Source organism: Phalacrocorax carbo, chromosome 1, assembly GCF_963921805.1.
Source record: "Phalacrocorax carbo chromosome 1, bPhaCar2.1, whole genome shotgun sequence".
In the NCBI taxonomy this organism is placed as follows: Eukaryota; Metazoa; Chordata; class Aves; order Suliformes; family Phalacrocoracidae; genus Phalacrocorax; species Phalacrocorax carbo.
In genome coordinates, this window is record NC_087513.1 from 44,899,566 (window position 1) to 44,926,397 (window position 26,832).

Sequence of the window (26,832 nt, forward strand, 5' to 3'; positions counted from 1 at the left end):
TTTGCACATTAGCTAATCTTCCCATAGATAGGATGTAAAGAATGACATTACAGATTAAATGGAATTAAGCGTGTTCTGAAGGTTTGCATTACTGAACAGTTCTGAGGAAATAATTCCCTTGAAGATGAAAGTTTAGTTTGAGTAAGTGAAAATTGTCGTAGGGCATTCTTTGAAAATGTTTGCTTTCAAATGTGAGTTAGTCTTAGTGATCTATTTTTAAAAGATCTTATTTTAAAAGCAAACTCTTGAGCGTTTGCTTGGTACTTAAAATTCTCTTTTAAAGAGTAGAAGACAAGCTGAGAATAATATTCTGGTGGTCGTCTTACCGCCACAAATTCAGAGACAGTATCACACATCCCTGGATGTGGCAGTGCTTAGGTGACTACTAGAAAATTATTTAATGATGCGGCCTATAAAGTTCAGAATCTATGGAGAGGTAAGGAAAACAAACAACAATTTTGCTGAGAAAAATTTCTTCTGCTTTTGCCTTGATTCTAGGCACTTTAAAGCAACATGTGTGTCTTGAATAACTTAATTATATGTCACAAGGTCCTAGATAAGATCCTGTGTTACAATGGGTATTTTCCTTGACTGTTAGTTTCAAAATACAGTACCTGAGAGGTAAAAGTTCTCAGTAGTTTACTTCACTGTGTTGGCTCTCCAGAGGAAGGTATAGACACCTTGAATGAATCACCCTTATAAAAGGGATAGTGTCAACTAGCACTAAGCTACAATGAGTAACTTAATGAATAAAACAACGTCTTATTCATTTAAGGAACTTGCTTTTAAATGGCCATGCATGTAAAATTATTCAGTTATGACCTTCATAACAAAACCTTTGTTAATCGCAGAGCAAGGACTAAGAAGCTGAGATTAACAAAGCCAGTCTGTTTTCTGAAATTCGTGACGTGTTAGTTAACCATTCTCTCCTGTGGCAATCTCCATTTTAATGAGTTAATATGTCTCTACAGTCCCTGCTTTCTTGGATGAGGTCTGAAAGTGCCTATTGCATTCTATTAACTACATAAAGAGAATGTACTGTGCCTAGCACAGACAGCTGCATTGTACTGTCTGCACTGTAGAAATTTGTTTGGTCAGATGAATCTCACCTGAATTTTAGTTCAAGACATCAGGACACAGTTTACTTAATTCTTTCTTCTACAAACAGTGTACTAGAAGATTATGATATGTATATTAAACATACAAATATTACAAAATATTTCAAAACTTTTCCTACTAATGGTGTTCCAGAGCTGGTTTTTGTCTTACCAAGGTACACGATGCTATTGATACTCTCTCATTCTAATTTTTGAATCCCTCTTTTTAAAGTAAGGCTGGAATGGTCTTAATTTTGCATTCCTATGTATACTTCAGGCTAGATGTTACACCTGTCAAAAATAGACATCTGGTTTAAGCCAATCTTCTGACATCTTTAAAAAGAGCCAGGGCAGAAAGAAGGGTACGTTTCAGGGAGCGATTCACTGCAGTTATTTTAGGTATGGGCTACTCCACAGGTCCTTCTCTTTTCCAGTGATGATAGACTAGACAATGAGTTTGAAACATGCTTAGTATTTAGATGGCCACAGTTTAAGTGAGGTAAACGCTCAATCTCTCATTTTTTTGTCAGCATATGTTGAGTAAATATTTGTATATCCTATTTTAATGAGAGGATTCTAGTCTTTGTTAGTTATCTTCTGAAAACTACTGTCATCTAGGGCTTGGGTTGGGGTTTTTTGTTTGTTTTATTGTATGTTTGTTTGTTTATTTTCCAAAATTACTTCTTCAGTGGGAATGGTAGCACAAGCTTGTATTTGTCAGAACGGATTCTTTTCTTATTGGAATGAAACAACTTTAAGTCTATTACTCCTAAAGCACCCAAAATTTCACTGAAGGCAGGAGTGTCACTGCATCCTTCAAATGATCTTAAATATTAACATTTTCTCATTTAGGGTGTTGTCAGACCAACAGGTGGCTATGCAGTTATGCTGAACTGGACAATGTCAGCTATATATGGACTCAGACCTGGTGAGGTAATTCTGTTTAAGTGTCATGTAAAATTTTTTTTAAGTCCTCTTTAAAACTCCCAACTATATTTCTGTTTTTATTTCATTTTAGGTGTGGTGGGCAGCTTCTGATTTAGGTTGGGTTGTTGGTCATTCCTATATTTGCTATGGACCTCTCCTTCATGGGAATACTACAGTTTTGTATGAGGTATGATCCATTCTAGAAAGCCAGCTTCTGAAAAGGCAGCATCTCCTCCTGTTGATGATCCTGATGATCCTTTTTATGCCTGTCCATTCCTCATGCCATATATAATTAAATTTTGTATAAATCTTCAGTATTTATACTCTTCGTCTATTACAGTAATTTGTAAGGAAAACTTACTTCACTGTCCTTTAGTCTTGCCTACTTCATCTGTGTGACTGGTGAATGTCAGTGGGGCAAGAAATTCCAAAACAATAGACCTAGAAATGTCAGATGGTGGACTGTACCTGTGTTGCTGAGGCTTCAGCCACAGGCCATTACAGTAGCTTTATTATGGAACTAGGAGAAGATGTTGTGTTTTGCATGTCTGGAGACGAGAAATTATTACTGGATCTGAGTTGGAGGCAATTGGGAGCTCTGTGGCTGGAGCCAGAGCTCTTAAGCAGACTAGTCTCTTCTTTCCTCCCCCTACCACTCAAGGCACCTGAAGCCAAGACTCAGATAACATTCAGGTCTTGGTCCTTCTCCCTGGCGGATGAAACTCAGTGGGGTAGAGAGGAGACAGGTCCAATTAAAGTGGCCTGCTGCATCCTAACTTTGGTGCTCAAAAAAAACAATCATGCTGCCTTGCTTGTTATTTTTTTGGAAGTTGTTGATTCTCTAATTGCCAGGCAAGAAGATACAGCGTTGCTTGAACCATCATCTTTATTCTTCAGTGAGTGAATACCATATCCAGCACTGGTAGTGAGAGACCTTTTATGTAAAAGCACCATCGTTGTTAGCTCTTAAGCACGCTGAGACTTTGCTGCCTGCGTTCACTTGACATTAGGAATTCTGGATATATCCCAGCCTCTACAGCACACTGCAGCGTGAAGCCCACCTAGTAATTGTTCTGTCTTTTTCAATGGTCCTAGAGGCAGAAGTTGTATTAGCTCTGCCATTGTGGCATACTGATCACCTCTGTTGATTTATAGTGGTAATCAGTCATCTGTGAAACATTAAAGGCAATCTACTGGTAACTTATGGCAGAGCATACAAGAACTGCAGAAGTATAGTGAATGTACTGATACTGAGGGCCTGAAAAAGCATATGAAACAAGCTTTGATGACATTGTGAATATAGCAGTTGTTAGAGCATCTGTTCCCAGTATTTGTGGAGCAGGAGAGTCAGCATGACATGGTGGAAACATAGTGGTTTGCAGACCATCATAAGTGCAGAAGTTCTGCATAAGGAAATGTGTATTATGGTTAAACTTTCTCCATCTTCCTGCTAATACATCATCCAAGTGAAGGTGACCATACTAGAGAGAAATGGATAGTTACTGTTTTCAGGAGCAAGCATTATCAGAACAATCCTTTGGTGCTTGCACAAGTTGTTACTGGCTGAGATGTGTTTCGCTGTTATGGACTTACACAGAGCTGTTGGTGTGTAGTGGGTACTGGGATTGTGCCTGAATTTTGAGTAAATATGTTTCTGAATCCTGGGGATACTGAAGAAGCATGAACAGTTCTCTAAGGTGAGGCTGCCTCCAAAATTGTTTGGATGCTGCTGCATCAAACACCACAGAACTGACTAGTGCTTCATGCATTCTGTTTTGGAAGTTAGAAGTATACTTAACTGCTCAAGTCCACTCTGTAAACTTACAAGTGAGATTCTTACAAGCCGAAGATGCCTCTTGAAGCAGGTCAAGAATCCTCAGAAAAGCAATGGTCATTAGGAGTACATCTACATGATGTTTCAAATCACATCAGTAGTGCAATTCTGAAATAAGTCCTCTGATTGTCCTTGCTTATTGATTTCGTTCACAGAGTGGTTTTAGACATATGAGTGACATCTTTACAGAGAAAACTAAGACAGAAGCTTTGCTGCTTGGGATGAAAGGGTAGGATCCAAAGAGTGGGACTGCACTGCTGTGAAGTTCTCTAGAGCAAATGAAAAGTACATGTGCCAACAGAGAGCTTTAAAACTGTCAAGAGCTCCCACTCTATTCTGAAGTATTTCTCATGCTATGCAGAAGGGCCAAATGCTATGTGTGACTTCATATTTCCTAATGCCTGCCAGATGTCTGCTTGTTCTGACTTTCAGCTGCTCCTTTATTTCTTCCATGCTTTGGCTTCTGTCTTCTTCACAAGCCCTATTTCTTTTGCTGTTCCTAATTTATGAACAACATCTTATAACATGGTTAAAATTATTCCTCCTTTCCTACTGCTACATTTTGCAATAGTGACAACTGTTGCTTTGGCCTCCCAGAATATTGAGCTAGGGGCAACCTGGAGCTTGACGGCATGTGTTCTGAAAGGCCCAGAAGTTTCTCCAGCCTATGCACCACCCTGTTCCTAATGTCAAGCCTGCTGCCAAGTGGGAGAGGACTGACAAGTGGTGCTGCATTCATTTCAAGCAGATGAAAAGTATCTTCTTAGATGAGATGGGACAATCATGCATCAGAGGTGGCACAGTGTGTGTGCCCCTACCAGAGAGGACCTCCACGCTGTGCTGGTTGTGGTTGAGTTAATTCTTATCACTGTAGCACCTGTAGTAGTCTGGGACCTTTCCAGCTTCCCGCGCTCTGCCATATCATGTGACGCCGTGATCAGTATATTAATGTGGCAGTTGGTGCGTGGGGGTGTGGTTGCAGCTCCGGGACTGGTGGTGTTGGGTTGGCGGGCGGTGAGCGGCTGTGTCACGTTTGGTTTGGTTTGGTTATTCATTCTCCCTTCCCCACGGCCCGGGTTTCGCACCTCTCTCATTATTTTTCTTTCCGTCGCATTATTGTTGCTGTTATTGTTTTATTTTAATTATTAAACTGTTCTTATCTCAACCCACGAGCATTACCCTTCTGATTCTCTCCCCCATCCCGCTAGTGGCGGAGTGAGCGAGTGGCTGTGTGGAGCTGAGTTTCCGGCTAAACCACAACACACAGCCTTGGTCCCAGGACCAACAGTCTGGGAGAAAAATCCAGGGAAAAGCATGCCTACACTGCTGCACACATCTGCATGCCTGCAACCCACAGAGGAGCCCTGCAAGACAACACGCAGGAACATCCCCTTGGCTCACTCTCTGCAACGGCAGGCAACGGGAACTGTAAACCAGTGCTCCAGATGCCTGCCTGAGTAAGTGTGTGCACTCCTTTCCTATACACATGCTCTACTGAGCACAGGATTGTGTTTAGGAGGTTTCTGGTACAATCAGGACACTGGTCACAGAGCCGTGGAAAGGCGGAGTAAGCCTCTGGATTGACTGTGAGAGCTGCTGTGCCTTGAGAGACGATTCCCCAGGGAAGCTGTGCGGAGCAAGAAGCTCCACCAGAGACCATCTGCCCCATCCCAGCTCTGCCTGTGTGCCAGGCACAGTCCTGGCAACTGCATAAGCTGTGGACATGGTATGCCTTGATAACACAGCCCTCCTAGGCTTCAGCACAAAATCCCAGCCGCACTGTCTCTTCCTTTCTTCAGATGCAATGCATAAAGGACCCACCTTGTGGTGGTAGTGGTGCTGGTACTTCTGGCCACCTGTCAGATCCTGTCCCTACCATGCAATCAGCTGCTTGTACAACAAATACCATTCAGGATGATTCTGTTTCTTTGAAATGCATTTGTTAAGGTAGTGCTTCATAGCAATACATGATCTCTTCCTCTGCCCCAAGTGACACTTGGGAAAGGTCATAAAAGGAACAGCACTGCACGCTGGGGTAAGGCATAGTTGGATTAACCAGCTTTACCCAAAACAAATGGATTGAATGCAGCAAGGGAGTGTGTGAAACATACAGGTGTGGAGGAGATGAAAACTGAGGACGGAGAGAAGTATTGGGAATCAGTTCTTTTTTAATCATTGCATAATGTTTGCCAGATTGAAAGACAATGATGCCCAGTGGTGTTCCTCCCATCCTGTTCCATGCACTCATGAATGCTCAGTGGCTTGGTGACTGTTTTCAGTGAAGGAGCGAAGTCCTGAGACAAGTGCATTGCTGGATGCCCCACCTATGACAAAGAGAGCAGAGAACTGAGCATACATGTACTGCAGAACCTGTGCTCAGTGTTTCAGTCTGAAGGAAGGTCTCAAGTGTGTCCTTACAGGTGGTTCAGAGTGTTACCCTAACTTTGGAAGGTGTTGGAAACGTTTGCACTGTGTCTGTCCCACATGACCCAGTGTCTTTCAGATGACGAAATGTAGATTATGGTTCCATTATGCATTCAGTAAAAGCACAATTAAATTAGGCCAGTGCTGGACCATTGTCAGAGTGCCCTTTATGGTGTAGGGCACAGGGGTATGCAGCATCTCTCATGGTGCTCATTGGCATTGAGGACATCATGAATGATCCTGTCCCTTCTTGGAAAGAAGGCACTGGCATATGTTTTGGTTCTGTGACCAGAGATACGGAATATAGGGCTTATAGAAATTTTGTGGTGGAGCCTACTGGTGATGTGTGAACTGACATCCTACTGTCATCTGCATGAAAGAGATGAAAGGGACAGCATGACACTTCCTAGGAGAGGTGTCCCTTCAGTCAAGGCAGCAAAGATCTGTAGGATAGCTTTCAATCAGAAAAACTTTGAGCTGCATTTTTCATCCAGCGAACAAGGCTAAGTCTAGTTTAAAACGAACCTCAAATAACATCTAATGGAAGAGGTAAAGATCATTGGCATTAAATAGTTTGATCTACTAATCTGCTCTAATTCACCTCACTACTTGCTATGTAAACAGAGTCTGTGACACCATATATGCTTGAATTCATGTTGCATGTTATTATTTCACACGGTACTAGGTTTATTTTTACCAGTGCATGTAGTAGGAAGAAGATTGATACCTCTCATAGAACAGTAGACTGTGCCTATGTGATGCCTGTGTCTGTTGCTTTATACAGAAACCTGTTGTTTCTTATTTTACATTTTTCTGTTACAAAAATGATAAACAAAACACAATGTTTGAAAGAAAAGCCAATCTTGATGTCTTAAATGTTATTAGAATGTGTTCTTGTCTTTATGGTTAACTTCTAACTTTGTGGTTGACTTTTAAAAGTGTTAACTCTTTCTTCTGTTCATTGAAAGACTGTGGGTAGTGTGTTAAGTTGTTCTATGAAATAGAAAATGAACATTTGTCAGGATGTTTTTCTTCCGCATCATTTTGTGATCTGTAGGTTCTGATATAAATAACTTTGTGGTTTAGTTTCTAGGCATTGGGTTGATTTTTCAATAATCTCTCAGAAAAGCAGGTTTGCAAAACAAGTATTTTTCATTAAATATTAAAGTACTCCAAGTGGTAACCACAAGCACGAGGTTTTTGTGTGTGTGTGGTGTTCCCCCCTCCCCCCCCCCCCCCCCCCAATCAGCGAAGGCATAGGAGCTCACATGCTTTAATGCTCCCAGCCAATGACTGCAATGGCTGGAGAAAACTTAAACAAATGTTTATTCTTAATTTAAATCTCAATGTACCTTCTGTCCAGATACAGTTTACTGACTTGCTTACTTCCAGTGTTCAGCATGAAAGCTTGCAATGAATGCATTATTGACATATATGATGCAAAGGATATCTAGGGTGCAACTATGGTAACAAAAACCAGCCATGCATATGAGTATTGCTTATGCTTAGCTCTTTTTGAAGAGTCTCTGATGTACTAATCTGATGAAATCCACTTGCTTCTGTGAATTTAAACACCAGCTCACTGTGGAACTTTTGAAAGCTTTTGAGTCAATGACAAGTGTCAGCTTGCTGATTGCAAGAGTGACACTTGGTTCTTAGTGCACATACAGGTTCTGAAGGACATGAGGAAACAAGGTTATTTCTAGGACATTGCCAATTGAAAGTAATCAAGTAGTTTTTAAAAAAAAAAAAGAGGAAGGCATTTGCTTAAAAGCAGTAGGTCAAAACCCTAGGAAAAGAAGAAAAGGCAGAATTTAAGAGGAACAGGTAAGTGAGAGAATATGTTAAACTCATGAGGAAGACACTTGTCCTGGTTTTGGCTGGGGTAGAGTTAATTTTCATCCTAGTAGCTGGTACAGTGCTGTGTTTTGGATTTAGGATGAGAATAATGTTGATAACTAGGGATGTTTTAGTTGTTGCTAAGTAGTGCTTCAGCTTGCCATGCTCTGCCAGGGGCACAAGAAGCTGGGAGGGGGCACAGCCGGGACAGCTGACCCAAACTGGCCAAAGGGATATTCCATACCATGTGATGCCATGCTCAGTATATAAGGTGAAGGGAGTTGGCCAGAGGGCAGCGATTGCTGCTTGGGGACAGGCTGGGCGTCGGTGGGTGGTGAGCAATTCTATCATGCACCATTTGCTTTGAATATTATTATTATTATCTTAATTATTATTGCTACTACTACTATCTTTGTTTTATTTTATTTCAATTATTAAACTGTTCTGATCTCAACCCATGAGTTTTCTCACTTTTACTCTTCTGACTCTCTGCCCCAGCCCACCAGGGTGGGAGGAGTGAGTGAGTGGCTGTGTGGTGCTTAGTTCCTGGCTGGGGTTAAACCATGACAGTCCTTTTGGCGCCCAATGTGGGGCATGAAGGGTTTGAGATAATAACAGTTTAACTGGAGTGTATTAAGGAATTTATATCTATTAACAGTTTCTGGTCACAATATTGATTCACCTGGTCTCAATAGTAGTTTATCTGATCTGCACAATGCTCTTGTTTTTGCTGTGCCTGTTAAAGATCGGTGTTGGTTTTTGCAGTTTGCTGGGCTCTGCAGTGATTAGTGATGTTTTGCCTGGAGATCTGTAATTAAAACTCTGGCTCCAGGACAACTGAAGCCTTTCAGAGGGAGGAGGATCCACTTCTTTCCCCTGAGCATTTGAGCATGTTAATCTCAAGGGAAGTTCAGGAACACAGAACAGCGTATAGATGGTGTAGAATAAGGGGTGCTAGAGCAGCAATTTTCCTGCAGCTTCAGTTCAAAACCCAAATACCAGATAAAGCTCAAGGCCAGTGTTTTAATTGTACATGTGTACATATTGTACAGCTGTCCTGTATCTTTTGCTGATCCTAGAGGTCATGCTTTTGGAGTCTTCCTGTGTGCTGTTCATTTATGTAGGGCAAGCATGGATACATTTGTGAGAAGTCCTAAAAGTTCACTAAATAATTTGGGGATTGATTTTAATAGGTGGAGTTAAGTCATGTAGGCTCTCAATTAACTAATGAAAGAAAGAGGTGACTAATGTTCTTTCTGTCATGTATAAAAATATAATTTTTCCTGTGAAAAAGAGAAATAATCTGGACACTTTTTTCTGCATTATTGTGGGTGGTAGCAGAAGAGACCACTGTGAAAGAGAGAAACAAGCTTTGGATCTGAAAAATTAAGTGAAGTATGCATGGCTTTGCACACTGAGGTATTCAGTGTGTATTTTTCACTTGCCTTTTCCTAAGGTGAAAGTGTGAGGAAGAACAGTCTGTATGCTGCACTTGAATCCCACAAGACTCCATTTGTCCCTCTCCTGTCAGGAGCAATCTTTGCTGTAACATCTTTGTAGTGTGTCAAGTATGTAAGGCTACTTCAGTATCCTTAAGCAAAAAAACCTGTTACTTATTTTGACCTTTTCTCTGTTGTCTGGAAATGAAGGCTTAAAAGGGTGTGTGGACATCACTGTAAGCTATATTTAATTAAGTACTAACATGCTGTCCTTCAATCTTGAATCTACTTTCCCAGCAACTTAAATTATTCGTATAGGTAATCAAAGTTAATAAGTATGTTCAAGGTTTATGAAGCAGAAATATACGCTAGGAAAAGAAGATCTATCTTTTGCTGATCTTATAGTTGATGACTTTTTTTGTGTTAGATAGTCTGGATCAATATGTGAGGTTAATCTTCTGGTACGTGGTCTCCACACAAGCTAGAAATCTCTGCTTTCTTGCTTCGCTTGGACTTACTCACACAGAATCGATGATCTGGGCAAAGTGAAGAGACAGAGAAGTACTGCACAAGCCTGCGCCGCCTCAGGTCAACTGTTACGTGGCTCAGTAACTCTGCGGTGTGTAATAGTCCTCTAGTTAGGATCAGTGCTGGTTTTGCAGTACATGAAATAGTAAAGTGTCAACTGTTTCGACTAAAGACTTTGTAGACCAAATTCTTATTTGTGTGTGTAGGAGTGTGAGAAATCTCAGCATTTTCTGCTAAGTGCTTGTCTGTGCAGTGTCAGTGTGTATCATACACGTACATTCCCCTGTGCAGATGGTGGTCATAAAGGTAAGCCTACATGCTATGCAAGTATACCTACATAGACAGTGATGTCTTTTTTCCCTCCTCATGTGCATGACTGTTTCTTGTATTTCTAAGTGTATTTAATAATCCACAGTTTTCATTTGATCTATTCAGCTGTTCTATCCACTAGTCAAAAAGTGTTGCTTTGATTTTTTGTGTGTTGTAAAATCCTACTTTATGAATAATAAGGTGGTCTTCTAAGTTCCTTTGCTTTTTACTGAGGAAATTTTGGAGGCAGTGAACACATAACGTACCTATTTGGACTGTATCAACACTAAATGTGTGAGTTCAGCTGAAATTTGGAGAAGAAAGAGATTAGGCTCTTTTGTAGGCTGATTTTATAACTAGCACAATTTACCTAATGTCAGATGCTTTTCAGGCCCCATCTCCATCTTTATTTCATCTCCAGATGCTCAGGATAGTTCTGTTATGCAGCGTTGGGGGCTTCAGTGGCTTCAGGATCTCTACAGATAATTAAACGGAGAACTCCAGTTTTAAGTGACTTTCATGAGAAAAATAGAAATTAAATACTAAAAAAAAATAGAAAGAAATAGTTTTTATTCCTTTTCAAGTTTAATTTTCTTATGAAAGAGTTCCATTTTCTAGTTTGTCTGGAAAAATCCCAGCGATTTCCCACTAACTTAATAGAATTTTAAGGCTGGGGACCACTGTGGTTGACTTCTCTGATATTCTGAATAACAAGGAGCAAAAAACTTCACCCGGTAGCAGAAATGCACATTTATAGAATCAAATATCATATTAGCTTGAGTATTAAATTGCTATAGACTAATGTTTAAAAACCTAATAGATGTTAATTAGATTCTTAATTCCAAAGGGATTAACTCATCACCACCACACGAGTTAAGTAAACGAGGAAAGCAGTATGAGAAGAATGGCAGTTTCTTGGAGATAAGGAAGAGACTTTGATAGTTTTATAGTAGCTATTTTTGACCACTGATACACTGGACCACACTAAAATGGTTGCATGAATTTGACAGAAGAGAATCATTAAAATATATACTGCAATGACGAGGTTTTCGTTCTAGCAGGTGTAGAGTAAGACAAGAAGGAATGGGGAGGAAAGTGATGAGTTCCTTCAGCAGTCTCTGTTACGTAGTCGTTTTACAGTGAAGTTTAATCTCTGTGAATATGTGGGGATCAGGGTGGTTATTGTCATAATAACCTATGAATTTAAAATGTGTTGGTTTTGGAAAATAAAAAGAGTAAAAACCCTTTTTCTTTAACAGTGAGCATTAAAGAAAAATCAGAGTTAATATCTGGTTGACCTACAAGTCTGCTTTGTGATTTTTGCTCTTGGTGAGAACATTATTAATCAGTAATAGTACATTTACCATTTTTCTTTCTCTGAGATGCCACCAATCAAGTCTGCAGACAGTGTTCATGACATCAGTGTCATCTTTCTGAGGATTAAAAATGGGAAGAAAAGGAAGGCTTCTGTACACACAGGGAGAAAAATGTTTACAAAGAGGAATAGCATATAATTTTTCCTCTGCTCAGAAGACTGTCTTAACAGTGAATATTATAAATTTATAGTCAAAGTTTGTCCTAAATGATTGTCTAATCGTGTGTTTTGGGTTAGGGAGTATCAATATGTTGTTTAGGTACAGGGAAAGAACACCTCATCCCCTTTGCCTAGAGACAACCCCTGTTGAATATAAACTGTGCTGACTTTATACCCTCACTCTTTAAAGTGATTTGTTTATTTTAACATTACTTAGTAGGTGACAATTTTTCGTTTTAACAATTGCTATGGAAACTACGTGCTTTCAGTTTTTACTTGGTGTAACATCATTGTCAGGAATGTGAAAACATTAATGAATTCCTTTGAATACAGCAGTGGGTTTTTTGGTGGTGGTGTGTTTTTTTTTTTCTTTCTTATAATCTGTCCTGGATTGTTTTTCTCCAAGGCATGACAAACTTCAACTATAAATAAGCTACTTGATGTCTTACAGCCCACTCTAGGTTGCTCTTGCTAATGGGATCGCGAGCTGTAAGTAACAGGGCAGTATGGTTTAGGAGGCATGGTATTGCTGGCTTGACGGTTGGACTTGATGATCCTAGAGGTCTTTTCCAGCCTTAATGATTCTATGATTCTATGAAGAGAAAGTCTAGCTACTACCTGTGATGTCAGGAAAAAGGCAGCATTGTAGTTCTAGTGCTTGGGATTTTGAGTAGAAGCTAGTGTAAGGAAGAGTGTGCCAAGGAGTCATGCATTAAGGACTTCATTTGAGTGGTCTAGGACAGAGCAGGAGGTATTGTCCCACACAAAGCTGTAGCAAGACATTGCTGTGCATGCGGAGCCTTCCTCACAACACTCACTGCGGTCCTTCCAGTCCCTGCTGTTGCAATGAATCTGCAGGGCACACAACAACAACAGGTTTAAAATTACTCTCATTTGGCACAGCTGTTAGCAACTTAGGGGCATCCAGCCTTTCTACAGTTCTTGTAAGCCATTATCATCAGCTGACAAAGAAAGCTGATGGAAACTCCCCTGGAGTTTGCCAGTTTTGTGATCTTTCTGCCATCATCCATACCAACTGTATTTGTGGAATGAATTCAGTAGAATGTATCATCTCAAGTCCTTAGTGGAGGTTTGGCAGCAGGACCATCAGCAGAAGGATGAATGTCTCTATGGACGTTTCCTTTTGAATCCTGATGTGTCAGGATTTTGTATGTGCTTTGGTGTCAGCAGGTTTTTGTGGCATTGAGTTCCATGTACGATATTTCCTATGTAGAGAAAATTTTGTCCTCATAATTTTGACTTTATCTTTGAATATCCCCTTGTTGTTAGGAGTCAGACAGAAAGGGCGTTGCTGAGCTGTTATTGATGCTTTGTTGGTTATTTTATTATAGCTCCTGCTATGTATCTTTTTCCTCAAGTAATCCATCCAGGTGGCTTCTGACTTTCTCCATAGGAGTACATTTCTGTCCCCTTGATCATTCTTGCTGCCTGACTATGAATCTTCTTTCATAATCATGTATTATCCATCAACACATTCTGCCTGAGGATGTCTGCTCAGCTGGTAGACATCTGATAAATTACATGCTAAATCTAGGTACTTCCAGAAAGGCATTTCTACTGTCTGTCTGTCTCAGAGTCTCTCGGTGTAGGTTATTAAAAGAAAGTCTTTTCTACTTGGATCCTCCTAGCTGATGGCAGAAGTGTCTGTTTCTATTTTCCTTTTTTAAATTAGGTGAGGCAGGTTGCTGACTGCCTTGGTCTTGTTTACCGTGCTCTCAGTTCCTGCCAACCACATATATTATTGCCAGTAACTTTTAAAATAAATTTTCATCTCCACTATTGATGCAAATTCTGAATAGCAATAGGTCATGAACTGATCCCTGCAGAAATCCAGTGGAAGCACCTCGTTTGCTCATAGTCTCCAACTGATTCAGCAGTCTGTCAGCATATTCTGAATTTCGTTACTCTGTACTTTATTGTTTATATTGCTAACTTTTAAAAAATCAAAACTGCGTGTGATAATAAGGCTCTCATGACATCTTGCAGTACTTCTTAAAATTTTTGTATAATAAATGAGAACTCTCTTTGGCAATTTTATTTATAGTTTTTTGGGCTCTGAAATTAATTTGCACTCTCTCAGATTTGTTTTGCTTATGTCAGTTTTTGTTTATGCATTTGATAAACTGAACAGCTGCCAAGGCACCAGGGAAGTTTTTCTGCAGAATCAGTAAGAGTATTTTACAGCTGGGCCAGATTTTTTTTCCCTGAATGAATATTTTAAGTGTCGCCTTATTCTTTGGGAATTATTTCCTATCAGCTGTCAGGGGAACTTTCTATTCATTTCCTTACACTGTGTTTTATTTGGTTTTCTCCCAGATCTGAGGATGGTACTTCTCCAAACCAAAGCTGTTGTAGCCTACCTGTGACATACAAAAATCAATCTGTCAGAGCCCTGCATGCCTACTCACATGCTCTTGAAGGCTTAGCTGCTTGTGTTGAAGATGCGCTCAGGCTTGCTGGAGGCACAGGCACAGCTGCAGTGTAGCTTAGGCAGGGACCAAGGCTGAGTGCCTGAGTATAAATCACCTCCCGAGCAAGGGGAGGCTCTTTTTGGCTCTTCTCACATCTCTTCTGTTTTCCCAGTGTTCTGATCCAAGGTTACGCTGCTGCACCATGGCAAACCTGGCATTGAGCATCAGTAGCCCAGCCCCTAGGAGAGAGTGGGTGTGCTCAGTGCCAGACACAGCCCTTTTTTAGGCTCTGGACATTTCCATTTGTTTAAAATAACAGCCTACATTATTACTGGCAGACTAACCAATTTCAGATTGCTCCAAGTTACGTTTGTTACTGTCCAAGATGATTACAGTGGTGCTAGTTCAGTTACGTAATTTATTAATGAGAAGTTTATGGAAATACAGAATTTTTTAAGTCTGAGGCCATTTGTTTAAGTGTCAGTGATGTGGGCTTGAACTCCTAACTAGATGGTTGCAGATCTGCAGGTATAGTGAACATTATAGGGAGATGATATGAACTCGAATAAACAGGTTCATACATACTGATGAAGACTTTGATGAATTACATAAAAGCTGCAGTGAAGAAGTGTGCAAGAAGGATGCTTAAAGACAGTCTGGTTTTCTTTGGGAACTGCATTACATGACAGAAAGAAGGACATAACTAACTTTTTTGGCAAGCAAATGGCATTCTTTTGCATTTCCTTTTGGTAATTTAGAATAGGCTATTAGCAAAAAGAGTTTTTTGCATTGGTGATACTCCTCCCTGCTGCTTTGGCTGGGGACTGTTTCTTTTGTTTATTTCCTCTCCATTTGCTTCTCACTGCCACTCCATCCTTTAAAAAAGAAAACAAAAGCTTTTCAATTGTGCTCTCTGGTTTTTTTTCTTTTCTTTTTTTCTTTTTTTTTTTCCTTTTACGGTGATCCTCTGCTGCAGCACTCCTCTCACCAGCAGTATCTCACCATAGGGCTGCAAAGCCAATGGTACGTATCCAACCTCAGGCATCCTGCATTCTTTGAATCTGTGAAATGGTTCTTTGGTGCTCTTGGCCGTGATCAGGCACAGCTGGATGCACAGCAAGTGTGGGGAAGGCTGCAGTGAGGAGGGCAGGTGAGAGGGAGGGAAAGGGGTAAACTCCTGTGAGCCTGCATCACAGCCAGAGTGCTGCTTTTTATGTTGGGAGGGGGCAACTAACTTGATTAATATGTGTTTTCATAGACACTTACTAGTACCTCCTTATCAGAATAAAAATAGTGGATTTAGTAAATTCTTCAAGGTGGTCAAACACCAGTGTACTTTTTTTGCATCTTGGGAAAATGAAAAGTGTTAATTAGAGTTTCATATGCTGTTTTTTTTTTCCACTGGACCTATTAATTTATCTATTCCAAATTTGCATTTACACAAGGATGATGAAGGTATGAATTTGTCTTGTGACTGCTGAACTACTGTAAAGATGGTGACGTTTCAGTAGTGAAATTTTCTGTGCTTGTGGCTTCTTGTGTAAAGCATTGACAAAGTTGTGTTTGCAGTATGAAAAGTCTATGTCTCTCCTAACTTGTGTGCTCTGTCAAACTTCAAAGTGTGGCCTTTCTAGCGAAGAGGTTGTGGTGATACCTGTAGAGTTAAAGCTTATTATATATTAACATAATCTTTTCATAATTTCACAATATGTACGGAGCAGTTCATGCACTGCAGTAATTACATACAGTAAGATTATGATTATATGATTCTGTGCCAACTGCTTTTCATATTTGCAGCACCATAGAAAAGTATTGTGATTATTTTTTGTTATTATTAGTTAGCATTGGACAATTTGTCACACCTGATTACTTCTGTTTATGAATCTCTAGACTGTGTCCCCTACCTCAAGACAACCTTCAGTTTTAAAAAAACCCCAACCACAAACCAGACACTAAAACAGAAAAGGGGTCTTCAACTTCTCTCTAGTCTTCATGTGGGTAGCAGCACAAAGGTGCCAGGAGGCCCACTGTAAGCAGCTAAATGGGAATTTTTCCAGAATTGGGAGGAAATTACTAGGTAAGAGAAAGCTGGCATTATGTCCCATAGGCCTGTGGGGGGGGGATATAGCTGCAGTGCCACTGTGTCCAGAGATTCCTAGTTCAGTGGGGCTCTGGGTGTTTTACAGGCTGCTTCGCAATAAGGATAGATGTCGACATGACTCCCTCTCCTGCCAGTGTAATAATATCTCTTTGTTGCTGTCTTTTCATTCACGTGTCCATTTGTCCTGTTTTTCTAAATAGCAGCTAGTATGTGGTGTGTTCGTGCGAGAGATTGTGCCCAAAACTTGTGAATTTATTTCTACAAGTGAATACACTCGCAGTGTTATTATTTTTAACAAAGCCTTCTGTAAAGTATTACTTGAAATTACTCTTGTTGCAGTGCTACCACTACTGTTACATGTTCAAGCCTTGAACTGTCAAGGAATTATGAAGTATTTTTACCCTGTGACATTTAAAATTATTCTCTCCATAGGGGAAGCCTGTGGGAACGCCAGATGCTGGTGCCTATTTCCGTGTGCTAGCAGAGCATGAAGTAGCTGCCTTCTTTACTTCACCAACTGCAATTAGAGCAATCCGTCAGCAGGACCCTGAGGCAGCCTTGGGAAAGCAGTACTCTCTGAAAAGGTGAACTAAGGATACACTGGAAGCAGTTTCTTACAGATACAGTCTGGATGAATCTTAATCCATAGCAGAGTGTCTGGGGCTTTGCCCACCTCTGTATAGCAGTATTCAAATGTATTCTTGACAATTTAGGTATACATGTATTTGCTTGTAAATTTGTATTGAGAGTTGGGAGATGAAAGCTGTTAAAAAGATTATGACTCTAAGGTTAAGAGCTGTTACTGAGTGAGAGTTAATTGCTCAACCTTAATTTTACTCCACTGTACTTATACCCTGTAATACAGTCTTGGATTACATGATCCTGTACTGTTTTCCCACATGACCTCTTGTTTCATTGAGCGCACAGGATCTTTAGTGTTTGTTTAATGAGCAACTGGTCAATGTGTTGTTTATCTCCCCAAAACTTAGTTACTGCTTATGGTTGTGTGCTCCAAAGACTGAGCTTTTTGCTGTCTCATACTGTTTTTAAGGTGTTTGTCACTATACTAGCAGCATCCTTCTAAAACATGACTGAGTTCATGCTTGCAAATCCCCTGTGAGATGAGAGTGGTATTATCTGTATTTTGCAGATGGGAAGCTGAGGCACGGAGGTATTAAGGTCAAAGTCTTCGATTAGTTTTGAATATCCAGTGTGAGCCACTGAACTATCACTATTTCAGTGTTCTTAGTGTTATATGGTTAAAATGTGTTATTAGCATTATATGGTTAAAATGCCTCTCACACTGACTTATATCTGTGTGTTTAGTACTTCTACAGACCAAGTTTCTGTATCTTTCTGAAAATGAAAAATATGTGGGTTTGGACCACATCAAAGCTTGAAGTTGAATAATTTGCTCAGCAACAAACAAGGACCGTGTCAGACTGTATAGGCAGTATTTGGTGATAAGGCATGTTTTATCACACTTGTCCAAAGAGAAGGGGAAGATGCAAAGCTACATAGCTTCGTTAGACCTCCACGTTCTTAACTGCTTAGGAAAGTTTTCTTTATTAGTAAGCTGGATTTATTCCTGAGGTATTCTTTACAAGTTCATCATTACTTTCTTCCATCTGTTTTGAGTGATATCATCAATCCTTTTCCTTCCTTGAAATAGGCAACAAGCTCATTTGAGACCCTAAAGCACTATCCTTCTATGATATTTATTGGTAAGAAAGTGATTCAGATGTTAGAAAATTCAGTTGCTGTACCTCAGCATTTTTAGGCAATAACTAAAGTGACCTAGTCTGTCTTTAGAGTATTTGTTTAATGGAAAATCTTCTAACCTGCTCTGTGAGTTGTCACATTTTCTGGCCAAATGAGAATTCCAGATAACAGTCTCCCTGCTGATATGAGTTGCCCCAGATGTAAAGACATATTTTGTCATTCATATACAGTATACAATTAATGAGCTTCTCCATTTGTATTCATGTTCAGTTGTCTCACAGTTCACTCAGCTTTGGGCCATGTCATTACCTTGTATGTGACTTCTCTTTACTAAACCCTCTAACACACCGTTTAAAATCTAATATTCTCTCTGATTGTCTTAAATCAGTATTATACAAAATCGGAAGTCCTTACTGGCTTAAGTCCAGTGACTATTCTCCAGCCACCAGTATAGTGCAGTAAGTTTGACAGTCTTCAACATGCCTCTCTTTTCATGTCAGACTAGGATTATTTTACTGTTAGGTCTAGTCATGACCCTCTAACTACTTGGCTATACTGTGGCATACGTTACTGAATTTGGAAGGGTGCTTAAATTAGACTGTCTATCTTATGATGATTTCAATATTAACATACAAATAGTTATAGTGTATGTCCATTTTATGGGTTAATATGCAGTTTTTAAGAAACGGAGTCCAACAAGTGATTCAAATTTCCATTCTAGGAAAATCCTTGCTTTTGGGTGTTACTTCAGTGGACTTTTCCATCCAAGGTCAAGCTAATTCTGTCTGTTTCAGTTTGAAACCAGTATTACTTTTAGTTCTTAAGGGGTAGCTACAAAGAAGATGGAGACTCCCTTTTTACAAGGAGTCACAAGGAGAGGACAAGGGGGAATGGACACAAATTGCTCTTGGGGAGATTCCAGTTGGACACATGAGGAAAATTTTTCATACTGAGGACAGTCAACCATTGGAATAATCTTCCCAGGGAAGTGGTTGACCTGGCCACGTTGGACACCTTCAAGAGTTGTCTGGACAGGGTGCTGGGCCATCTTGTCTAGACTGTGCTCTTCCTAGAAAGGTTGGACTAGATGATCCCTGAGGTCCCTTCCAACCTGTGATTCTGTGATTCATTTATTGATCTGTGATGCTTTCTTCTCTGTTATATGGTGCAGAATCTTTGCAATGAGATGTCTTTCTGCTGTCTAGGCTAAGATTTATCCTTAATTTCTCTAGAGGCTCCAAAACACATGTCCAGGAATGCAGTCCTGAAAGAGGTTTCCACATGGTACGTTTCATTCCTGAAAACTTAAATGAAAAAAACTGATAAAGGTCAATGTCACTTTTTAAAAATCCTGTTAAAAAAGGCAATTACTGATAAGGTACAGAGTTGGTAGGCAATGCCAGCTTCCAGTGTACCAGAGAGTACTTGATTTACAGGAGTAAATTGAATTATAAGCAGACCTGTGTTCTTTTGAAATGACTTAGGATAAATAAATTTCTGTTAAGAACTGACGTTGGTGGCATCACTGGCCTCTGCACAGAATTATATGTGAGGTTTCCAAAGGTTCTAGTGTGCCTGCCTCAAATTCTTTGTTGGCTATTGGAGTCAAATCTTGAAAATTGTTTGCCTTTGACAAAAAAGTCACCTATGTCTTAAATGTGGCCCATGCTTAACAGCAAGAGACGTTTAATTTGTAATACTGTAGGATAAAAGCCCTGTTCAACCACATATTGCTAGAGGACCTAAAGACCTGGGTTTTGATAACAGACAGTGCTTCTAGCAGGCTGTCTGATCATATTGTTGCCTGTTGTGTTTGAAAAACAAGTAACATCAAATTCTGTGTACCTCATGTACAGCATATTCTGTTCAGCTTTTGGAATCTGCTCTCATCTTTATGAGGTAACTCCATAACACCAAGACATTAACTCTTCCCATATTTGCAATCACACTTCATCCTTTAGTCGACTTAATTGTTAGGTCTGATTTCCAAATGATTGGCAACTGACAGTTTTCATGAGATGGGGCAACAACTCAGCAGATTAGATTAACATGTAGTAATAATTTGCAGTTAGTACCCAATAGCCTGCTTGGCTTTCTTGACTTTAGGTCCGCTGTGAATGTTCTGCCATTTTATATCAAGAGAATCTAGAGATTCTAGCTTGCTCATCTGCTACCAGATATTAATGCACTTGCTTTAGAAAGAAATAGGAGACTGCATAAAAACTGTGCAGAAATAATGAATATAAAGTGGATTGGGAACTCCCATTTTCTTCCTCATAACACAGGAACAAGAGGACGTGAAAGTAAAGAAGCAAATTTGAAACTGTTAAAATGAAACACTTTCTCATGTAATTGATCTCACACATCCTGCTAGAGGATATGTGATTAAGACCCAGAATTTAGGACCACTGAAGTACATACGCAGTTCTGCCTGCTACCCTTTACTGTGTACTGCTGTAGATCATGTATGACCGCTCTCGTTAGAGGCCTGAGCTGTGTGCACGAAGAGCTGTTGTGGAGCTCCCCTTCACCCACACTGTGAGAAAGAGCTGAGCTGCAGCCATGTTCTGTGTCTCTCTTGACTCTGTCACCCAAACCTCCAGTGCTTGGATTCTCATGACCAAGGTAAAATCTAGTCAGGGAGGAAAACAAACACACATATCAATGGAGAAAAATCAGAAGACCTGAAAATATTATGTATTTCTTTATTTATTTCACGTTTAAGTGTCTGCAGTCTCCAGGTGCATTGAGAGTTCTTTATTTCCAGTTTATGTTAAGAAGCGCAAATGAACCTTCCTCGCTGTCTTTTCAGGAAGAAAAGGCTTCTTTAACATGATGCAGGTAGAGTTTTTCTTTGCCAGAAAAAAACCCTAATGTTTACATTCCAGAATTGAAACCATTGCCATTATCTTTTAATTTGGAAAAGTGCAGCTCAGATTATTACCCATGTGAACATTCCTGCTTTTGGGAGATGGTTTGGAGATGTGGTTTCTTTTGTGCTTGGAGTGATACCAAAATGTACATGCTGTATTGAACAATTTAGATTGTGTCTGGGCCATTAGGGACCTTGATCTGTCCCCTATATCAGGTCATACTTCAAGTCCACTCTGCTGGACTCTTGAATAGGGCCTAAAAGCTTGATTGCACTGAATTTTGTGTTAGGAATGTAGGTTTTCAGAACAACAGCTTAGGACATATTTATTTAACAGAGGTTTTAAGATTTTTCTTCCCCATTAACTGCATTGCAGTGATAGATGATTGCAGTAACAGCTGCATTGACATACTTTGAAGTTTTAAGTGGACTGTTAAAAAATTGTTCAGAGTGGGACATTTTATAACCGTTGCCATCTCTTACTATACTGTTTGATAGGAGAAAACAATTCCATAGTTCTTATGCTTTGTTAGGCTTGTGGCACTTTGCGCTCATATGCTTTTTGATGGTTTTGTGCTGTAAATTTGCCAAAGAGCTATCCCTCTCCTTCTTGCAAGGTTGCTCTTGAGTCTGGAGATTGTTAAATCTGATTATTAAAGCTGGCAATTCAGAGGAGAGGAATTCAGGTTTTGGCTCAGGGGATAACATGATGTCAAGTCTTTTAAGTTCTCAGTGGTTTAATAGCCCAATTTTAAAACAAGGACACTTAACAGAATTTTTCAGCCGTTTATAAAGTTAATGAATTCATAAATTGAATTTTTACATCATAGCTGAAATGTTGTGTTGAACTTGCCTAATTACAGAATGTTCTATATAATGTAAATTGAGCAGTGTTTAACAGGAATGCCCTGCGTATAAACATGAGCCTTAAAAAACTTTCCATGAAATACATATTTGTGGTTTTTACTTGCACAATATTTTGTTCTCTTCTATTGTAAACTTCCAGTTAGTGTTATAACTTCCAGTTAGCTATTAACTGTAATTATCAGCACTGACTTGTGCTTTACAATCAAAAGCGTTCAGGTGCAAGATATTGACTGGGGTCACACTCATTATAATCATTATCTTCTAATGTGGGAGATGTGCTCAGAAAGCAGTTTACCAAAATGATGTATATTCATGAGTACAGAAAACTGCTTATTTGTTGTGAAAGCATTGATTGAAATCAACTACCTTCTGCCTTCTACTCCAAGACAGAACTCACTCCAACCCATCTTGGGACGTTAGAAAGGAGGGTTCATTGAAATGCTGTTCTGAACTTAAGGCAGTTGAATTCTTCTGTCTGCATGTTCAAGTTTAACATGGTACCAGTTTTCAAGATGATCTGATGTTCGTAAGTTTGTAACTAGATGTGCTGTAAATTGATTTTCATATATCAAAGTTTTTATTATGGCTACCTCTGTGATTGTTACCTGTGCGTGGTTCACAGATAAGACTCTTCTCAGCTAGTTACTTTTAACTGGTGCAGGGTCCCTACCTTGGTGGTTAGAGTCCCCAATAACTTTTGGAAGTTTCTTTTCCTGTAGTCTAGCTATGAATCTGTGAACAGATCTAAAAGCCAAAAAACTCATCACATTTTTGATGTCTAGGCCAAACACCACTGTGAAAAAAATGCTTTTCAGTGTTAGGGCACATGGCTTGTTGCACTTAACGATGTTTCATCCCACATCTTACTTATGTTGTTTTCAGATGTAGCTTTACTCTACATTCTCCTGCCATGCATCTGCACAGCAAGCAGATCACTAGTCCTTACACTGTGAGAGGCTGCCTTTTATGCTAGCAGGATGTGCCTGTCCTCTGGAGAGGAATGGGGTGTGAATATTCAAAGTATGCTTTTTTGGCTTAGGCAGCCTTGCTATGGGAAGTCTGTGGTCTAGAAGCCTTTGCTATTGAGAGGGCAACCTCTAGGTTCCTAGAGGTGACAAAATGTCACAGGCATTGATCTGGCAGTGGCAGAGCATGCTGCAATTCTGAGGGGACATCTTGGAGAAGTATTTTTAATCCCAGGGTGTGTTGTTGGGCCACATGAAGCTCTGTTCATATCTTAATGAGGCATTCTGTCATCTCAGAAGCCGTGAGGATTGATGCAGTGCTTGGTAGAGTGTCTCTGTAGTTTCTGTTAGCCTGACAGGCTGTTTATGAAATGTTTAGTTACTTGTAGTGTGAGTATACCTGTGCACTTTCACTTGAATAAAGAAAGAGGTTATTTGCTGGTAAACAGAATGCTTCTGATGTGGAATCTGAATCTGTTTCCTTCTTATCTTTCCTCTCTTCCCTCAACCCTTTGAGGTTTTAAATTGTATCTCTGGGTGAAGTGAAAGAGCTGTCTTTGATGATCATACCCCAGGTAGGGAGGATTTGGGAGAGGGAAGGCATGAGCCTACCCTGTGCAGATACTACAGAAGGGAAGCAAGTTCTTTGGTCTGTAGCAATGGGGCATGTGTCCGTGGCAGCTCTGCATTCAGAATTCACATTATTCCTCATGGCAGGATTGCACCTGGTGGTTACAAGCAGGCATTAATGTGGCTGAAGTGTTTCAGATTGCCACACCAGCCTTCCAGGGAAGGAGATGGGTTTTCCATTGTGATTTATCTGTAGAAGTGAAACAGAAATATTATGTCTTGATTTCCCCCCTGTTTTAGATTTGATTTGCCAAAGAGATTATTTCTGATTCAAAATCTTGCTTAAATAGCAACATGTTTAAGTGCCCAGCAAAAGAAGAATGTACAAAACATCAGGCATTCCTGATTTCCTGTTTCTGAGATGCAGGAGCATCCCTTCCAAGTTATAATGCAGTAATCTAATAGCTGTATGTATCGCTATCTTTTTAAACAGTAACTTAACAATGTTTCCATCCTGTAGCTTAGTCATGCATTAGTTAGTGTTGCTCTGGGGCATTGGATTTTATTTTTTCATTTTGGTTTTCATTTTGGTTTTGTTCTGTAAAAAATAAACCTTACCCTTTTGAGTCTCTTCAGGGTACATTACTCTCTAAAGTTGCCTCTTGCTCATTGTGGATTGTAGAAGCCTAGAGAACTGGTTCAGCATAGACATATTCTTTTCATAACAAGTGCAAGTCAGATAAATACCATGCATTGCTTTCAATAGAAGCAATGCTGTCATGACACAGACTAATGATAAAATATTGAATAGAAATCAATGGTTCATCTGAGTACAGTTGGCCATTCATTTTCATCTGTACATCATAAATCTGAATTCAGAGTCTGTGGTTCTACCTGAAGAGGATCGCTTGTTTGTTGGCGGTGTGAGGCAAGACTGTAAATTATTTGTCTCTTCAATATCTTCTTATTAGGTGACATTGTCTGTCCAGTGTCATGAGTATCCTTGAGTTTATATGCAATTTAACAGGGATGTGAGTGGCTGGTTAGGAAATGAGAAGTGCGAAAACTGTGCTATGACATGATTAAAGCTACTGTGTAAGTGTTAGGAAGATCAAAACCATAGCAGCATGCAGTAATGTACGGTAATGTCTAGCTTCTGAGTACCGATAGTCATATTTAAGAAAGTTACCATTGACGTAGAGGATCTTATCATTTTAAACAGGGCGTGAAGTGAATTTGTAATGCTTAATGAAGGACAATAAAGTGTGACTAAATAGCCGATAAAAGATTATGAAGTTAAGGACTGTATGAGTTGAATACCCAGTTATATAGCACTACCTAATTTAATGGTAAAAACATGCAAACCACATCTGTCAGAACTGCCAGGTGTTGCACCTTTTCTCTGCTGAAGTTGGCTACAACATGTCCAGTGAAATGAGCTGAATTCTAGTACTGTGATCAGGGATCCAGTGTTGCTGAATGTTGTTCTGTGATTGGCATTATCTAGTAGGATTTTTTTTTAATGTATTCCTCTCCACAGGAAAATTGCTTTATGTGCCATTGTTTCCCCCAAAACTAATTTCCAAAGGTGTATAAAAAGTTAACTTGGAAATTAGCTTGAAAAATACTAAAATCTGTTTAAATGGAACATTATTAACAACTTCACGCTAAGAGTTGTGCTGCAGGTATTTCCTTTTAGTTATCTTTATTTCTTTACTAATTTTTCTGATATCTCTTTCTGACGCTTTTTTTGGTATTTCATTCTTACGTTTCGCCCAACGGATATCTACCTAGTTCCTGTGTAGAGAGCATTTAATTATTTTTGCTTCCACTGACAGTTGCTTGCCACTGGTCTACTGGGGGTTTTGCATTCAGGAAATAAAGCTTCTTTTACAGGATATTTTAAGTAGCATAAATTGATATTGCTAGGATTCTAATTTTTACACAGTAGGATGGAACATAAAAGGACTAAGAGTTTTCCCACCCCTTTTCTCTTCATCTCATCTGGGAAACCAACCACAGCTATTTATTAAATTTGTTTTCTTGTTTTCCTTTCCCCATCCAGATCATGATATATACTTTTTTATTTTTATTTAAAGGTTCAGAACATTATTTGTAGCTGGTGAGCACTGTGATGTGGACACGCTAGAATGGTCAAAAAAGGTCTTCAAGGTACCTGTCTTGGACCACTGGTGGCAAACTGGTAAGTGTCTTAAAGTACCATTGGTAAAATATGGTGAGTAGTTATTTTCAGAGTTGTTTCCTGAGTCTGCAGGTAGAGCTGTTTTCTCTTTCCATGAACATTTAAATAGGCAAGACCAAGTGTGAAAATAAAAATTCAACCAGGAAGAATATTTTTTGGAAGTGGTCTGAAAAGTGACTTCAGAATATATTTAAAACACAGCATTTTTAATAACTAATAGAGAAAAAAAGGTATTTTCTGATGCCTCTGTTAAAAAAAAAAAAAAAAGATAAAAGTTTCCATCTGTATTTTTTTCCAGATGTATTTTTATATTTTTTGCATGTGTGACTATTTTGTGACAGAAAACTTGTATTTAGGGAGGCTTTTATACTGAAGGTAAGTTTTTTGCACATATACTTTGTGTAATTAAAAAACAATCTGCAGCACAGTGTAGACTCCTTGGTCTTTAATATTGTTCTGTATGGACCTCGTCCAACTTCTGTTGACTATTTTGGAATGTCTCCCATTTATTTCACTGGAGGAGGATTAGTTAGACCGCAGTGACGGAATCAGAGTACCAATCTATGTGTAACTGCAAAAATCCCAGTTGAATTCTGGATTAAGAATTGATCAAATGTATATCCTTATAGCTATGGGTTAATATATTTATAAATTTCGCTATTACAAGATCAGATTAAGATTTTGCTTCTTACAGGCATTATTGCTGTTTAAGCTAAGGAAGTGTACTGCAAAAGCTCCCTCCTCCCCTCCCTCCTTCGCTCCCTTCCAAGGATACATCTTCTGTTTTCTGTTTTCTGCCTTCTTTTTTGAGATGCAAATTTTTTCTGGTGTCTGTCTATATGGAGAAAAACATTTTGTTTCCCCCATGATGGATCAGATAGCAGATATGTAAGATTAGAATAAAAAGTGGAAAACTAGTGGAAAATAGTAGTGTCATCTTTTATTTAATCTTGATTTAATCTGCTAATTAATTGAATAATTTGAGGGACAAGACCTGTATTTTACTCACTTCTCTATGATCCTAACGTCTGTAGGCAAGAACAGGCCTCAGTGATGCAGAATGAGCAATTAACTGAAAAAGAATAAAAGGTCAAATAATGTCTTTGACTACCTACTGAACTGACAGTAAACACTATTACTGTATGTAATTTTGCATGTGCTTTTAATCT

General features: G+C 39.4%; 1 protein-coding gene across 1 annotated transcript in view; it reads left to right on the forward strand.

Moving 5' to 3' along the window:
- Positions 1-26,832, forward strand: part of ACSS3 (acyl-CoA synthetase short chain family member 3) — an 89,243-nt gene that overhangs the window by 23,695 nt on the left and 38,716 nt on the right. The window contains exons 6-9 of the mRNA XM_064450263.1: positions 1,950-2,030; positions 2,116-2,211; positions 16,897-17,048; positions 25,560-25,663. Of these exons, the coding sequence (XP_064306333.1) occupies positions 1,950-2,030; positions 2,116-2,211; positions 16,897-17,048; positions 25,560-25,663 (433 nt within the window). The remainder of the gene's footprint in view (positions 1-1,949; positions 2,031-2,115; positions 2,212-16,896; positions 17,049-25,559; positions 25,664-26,832) is intronic.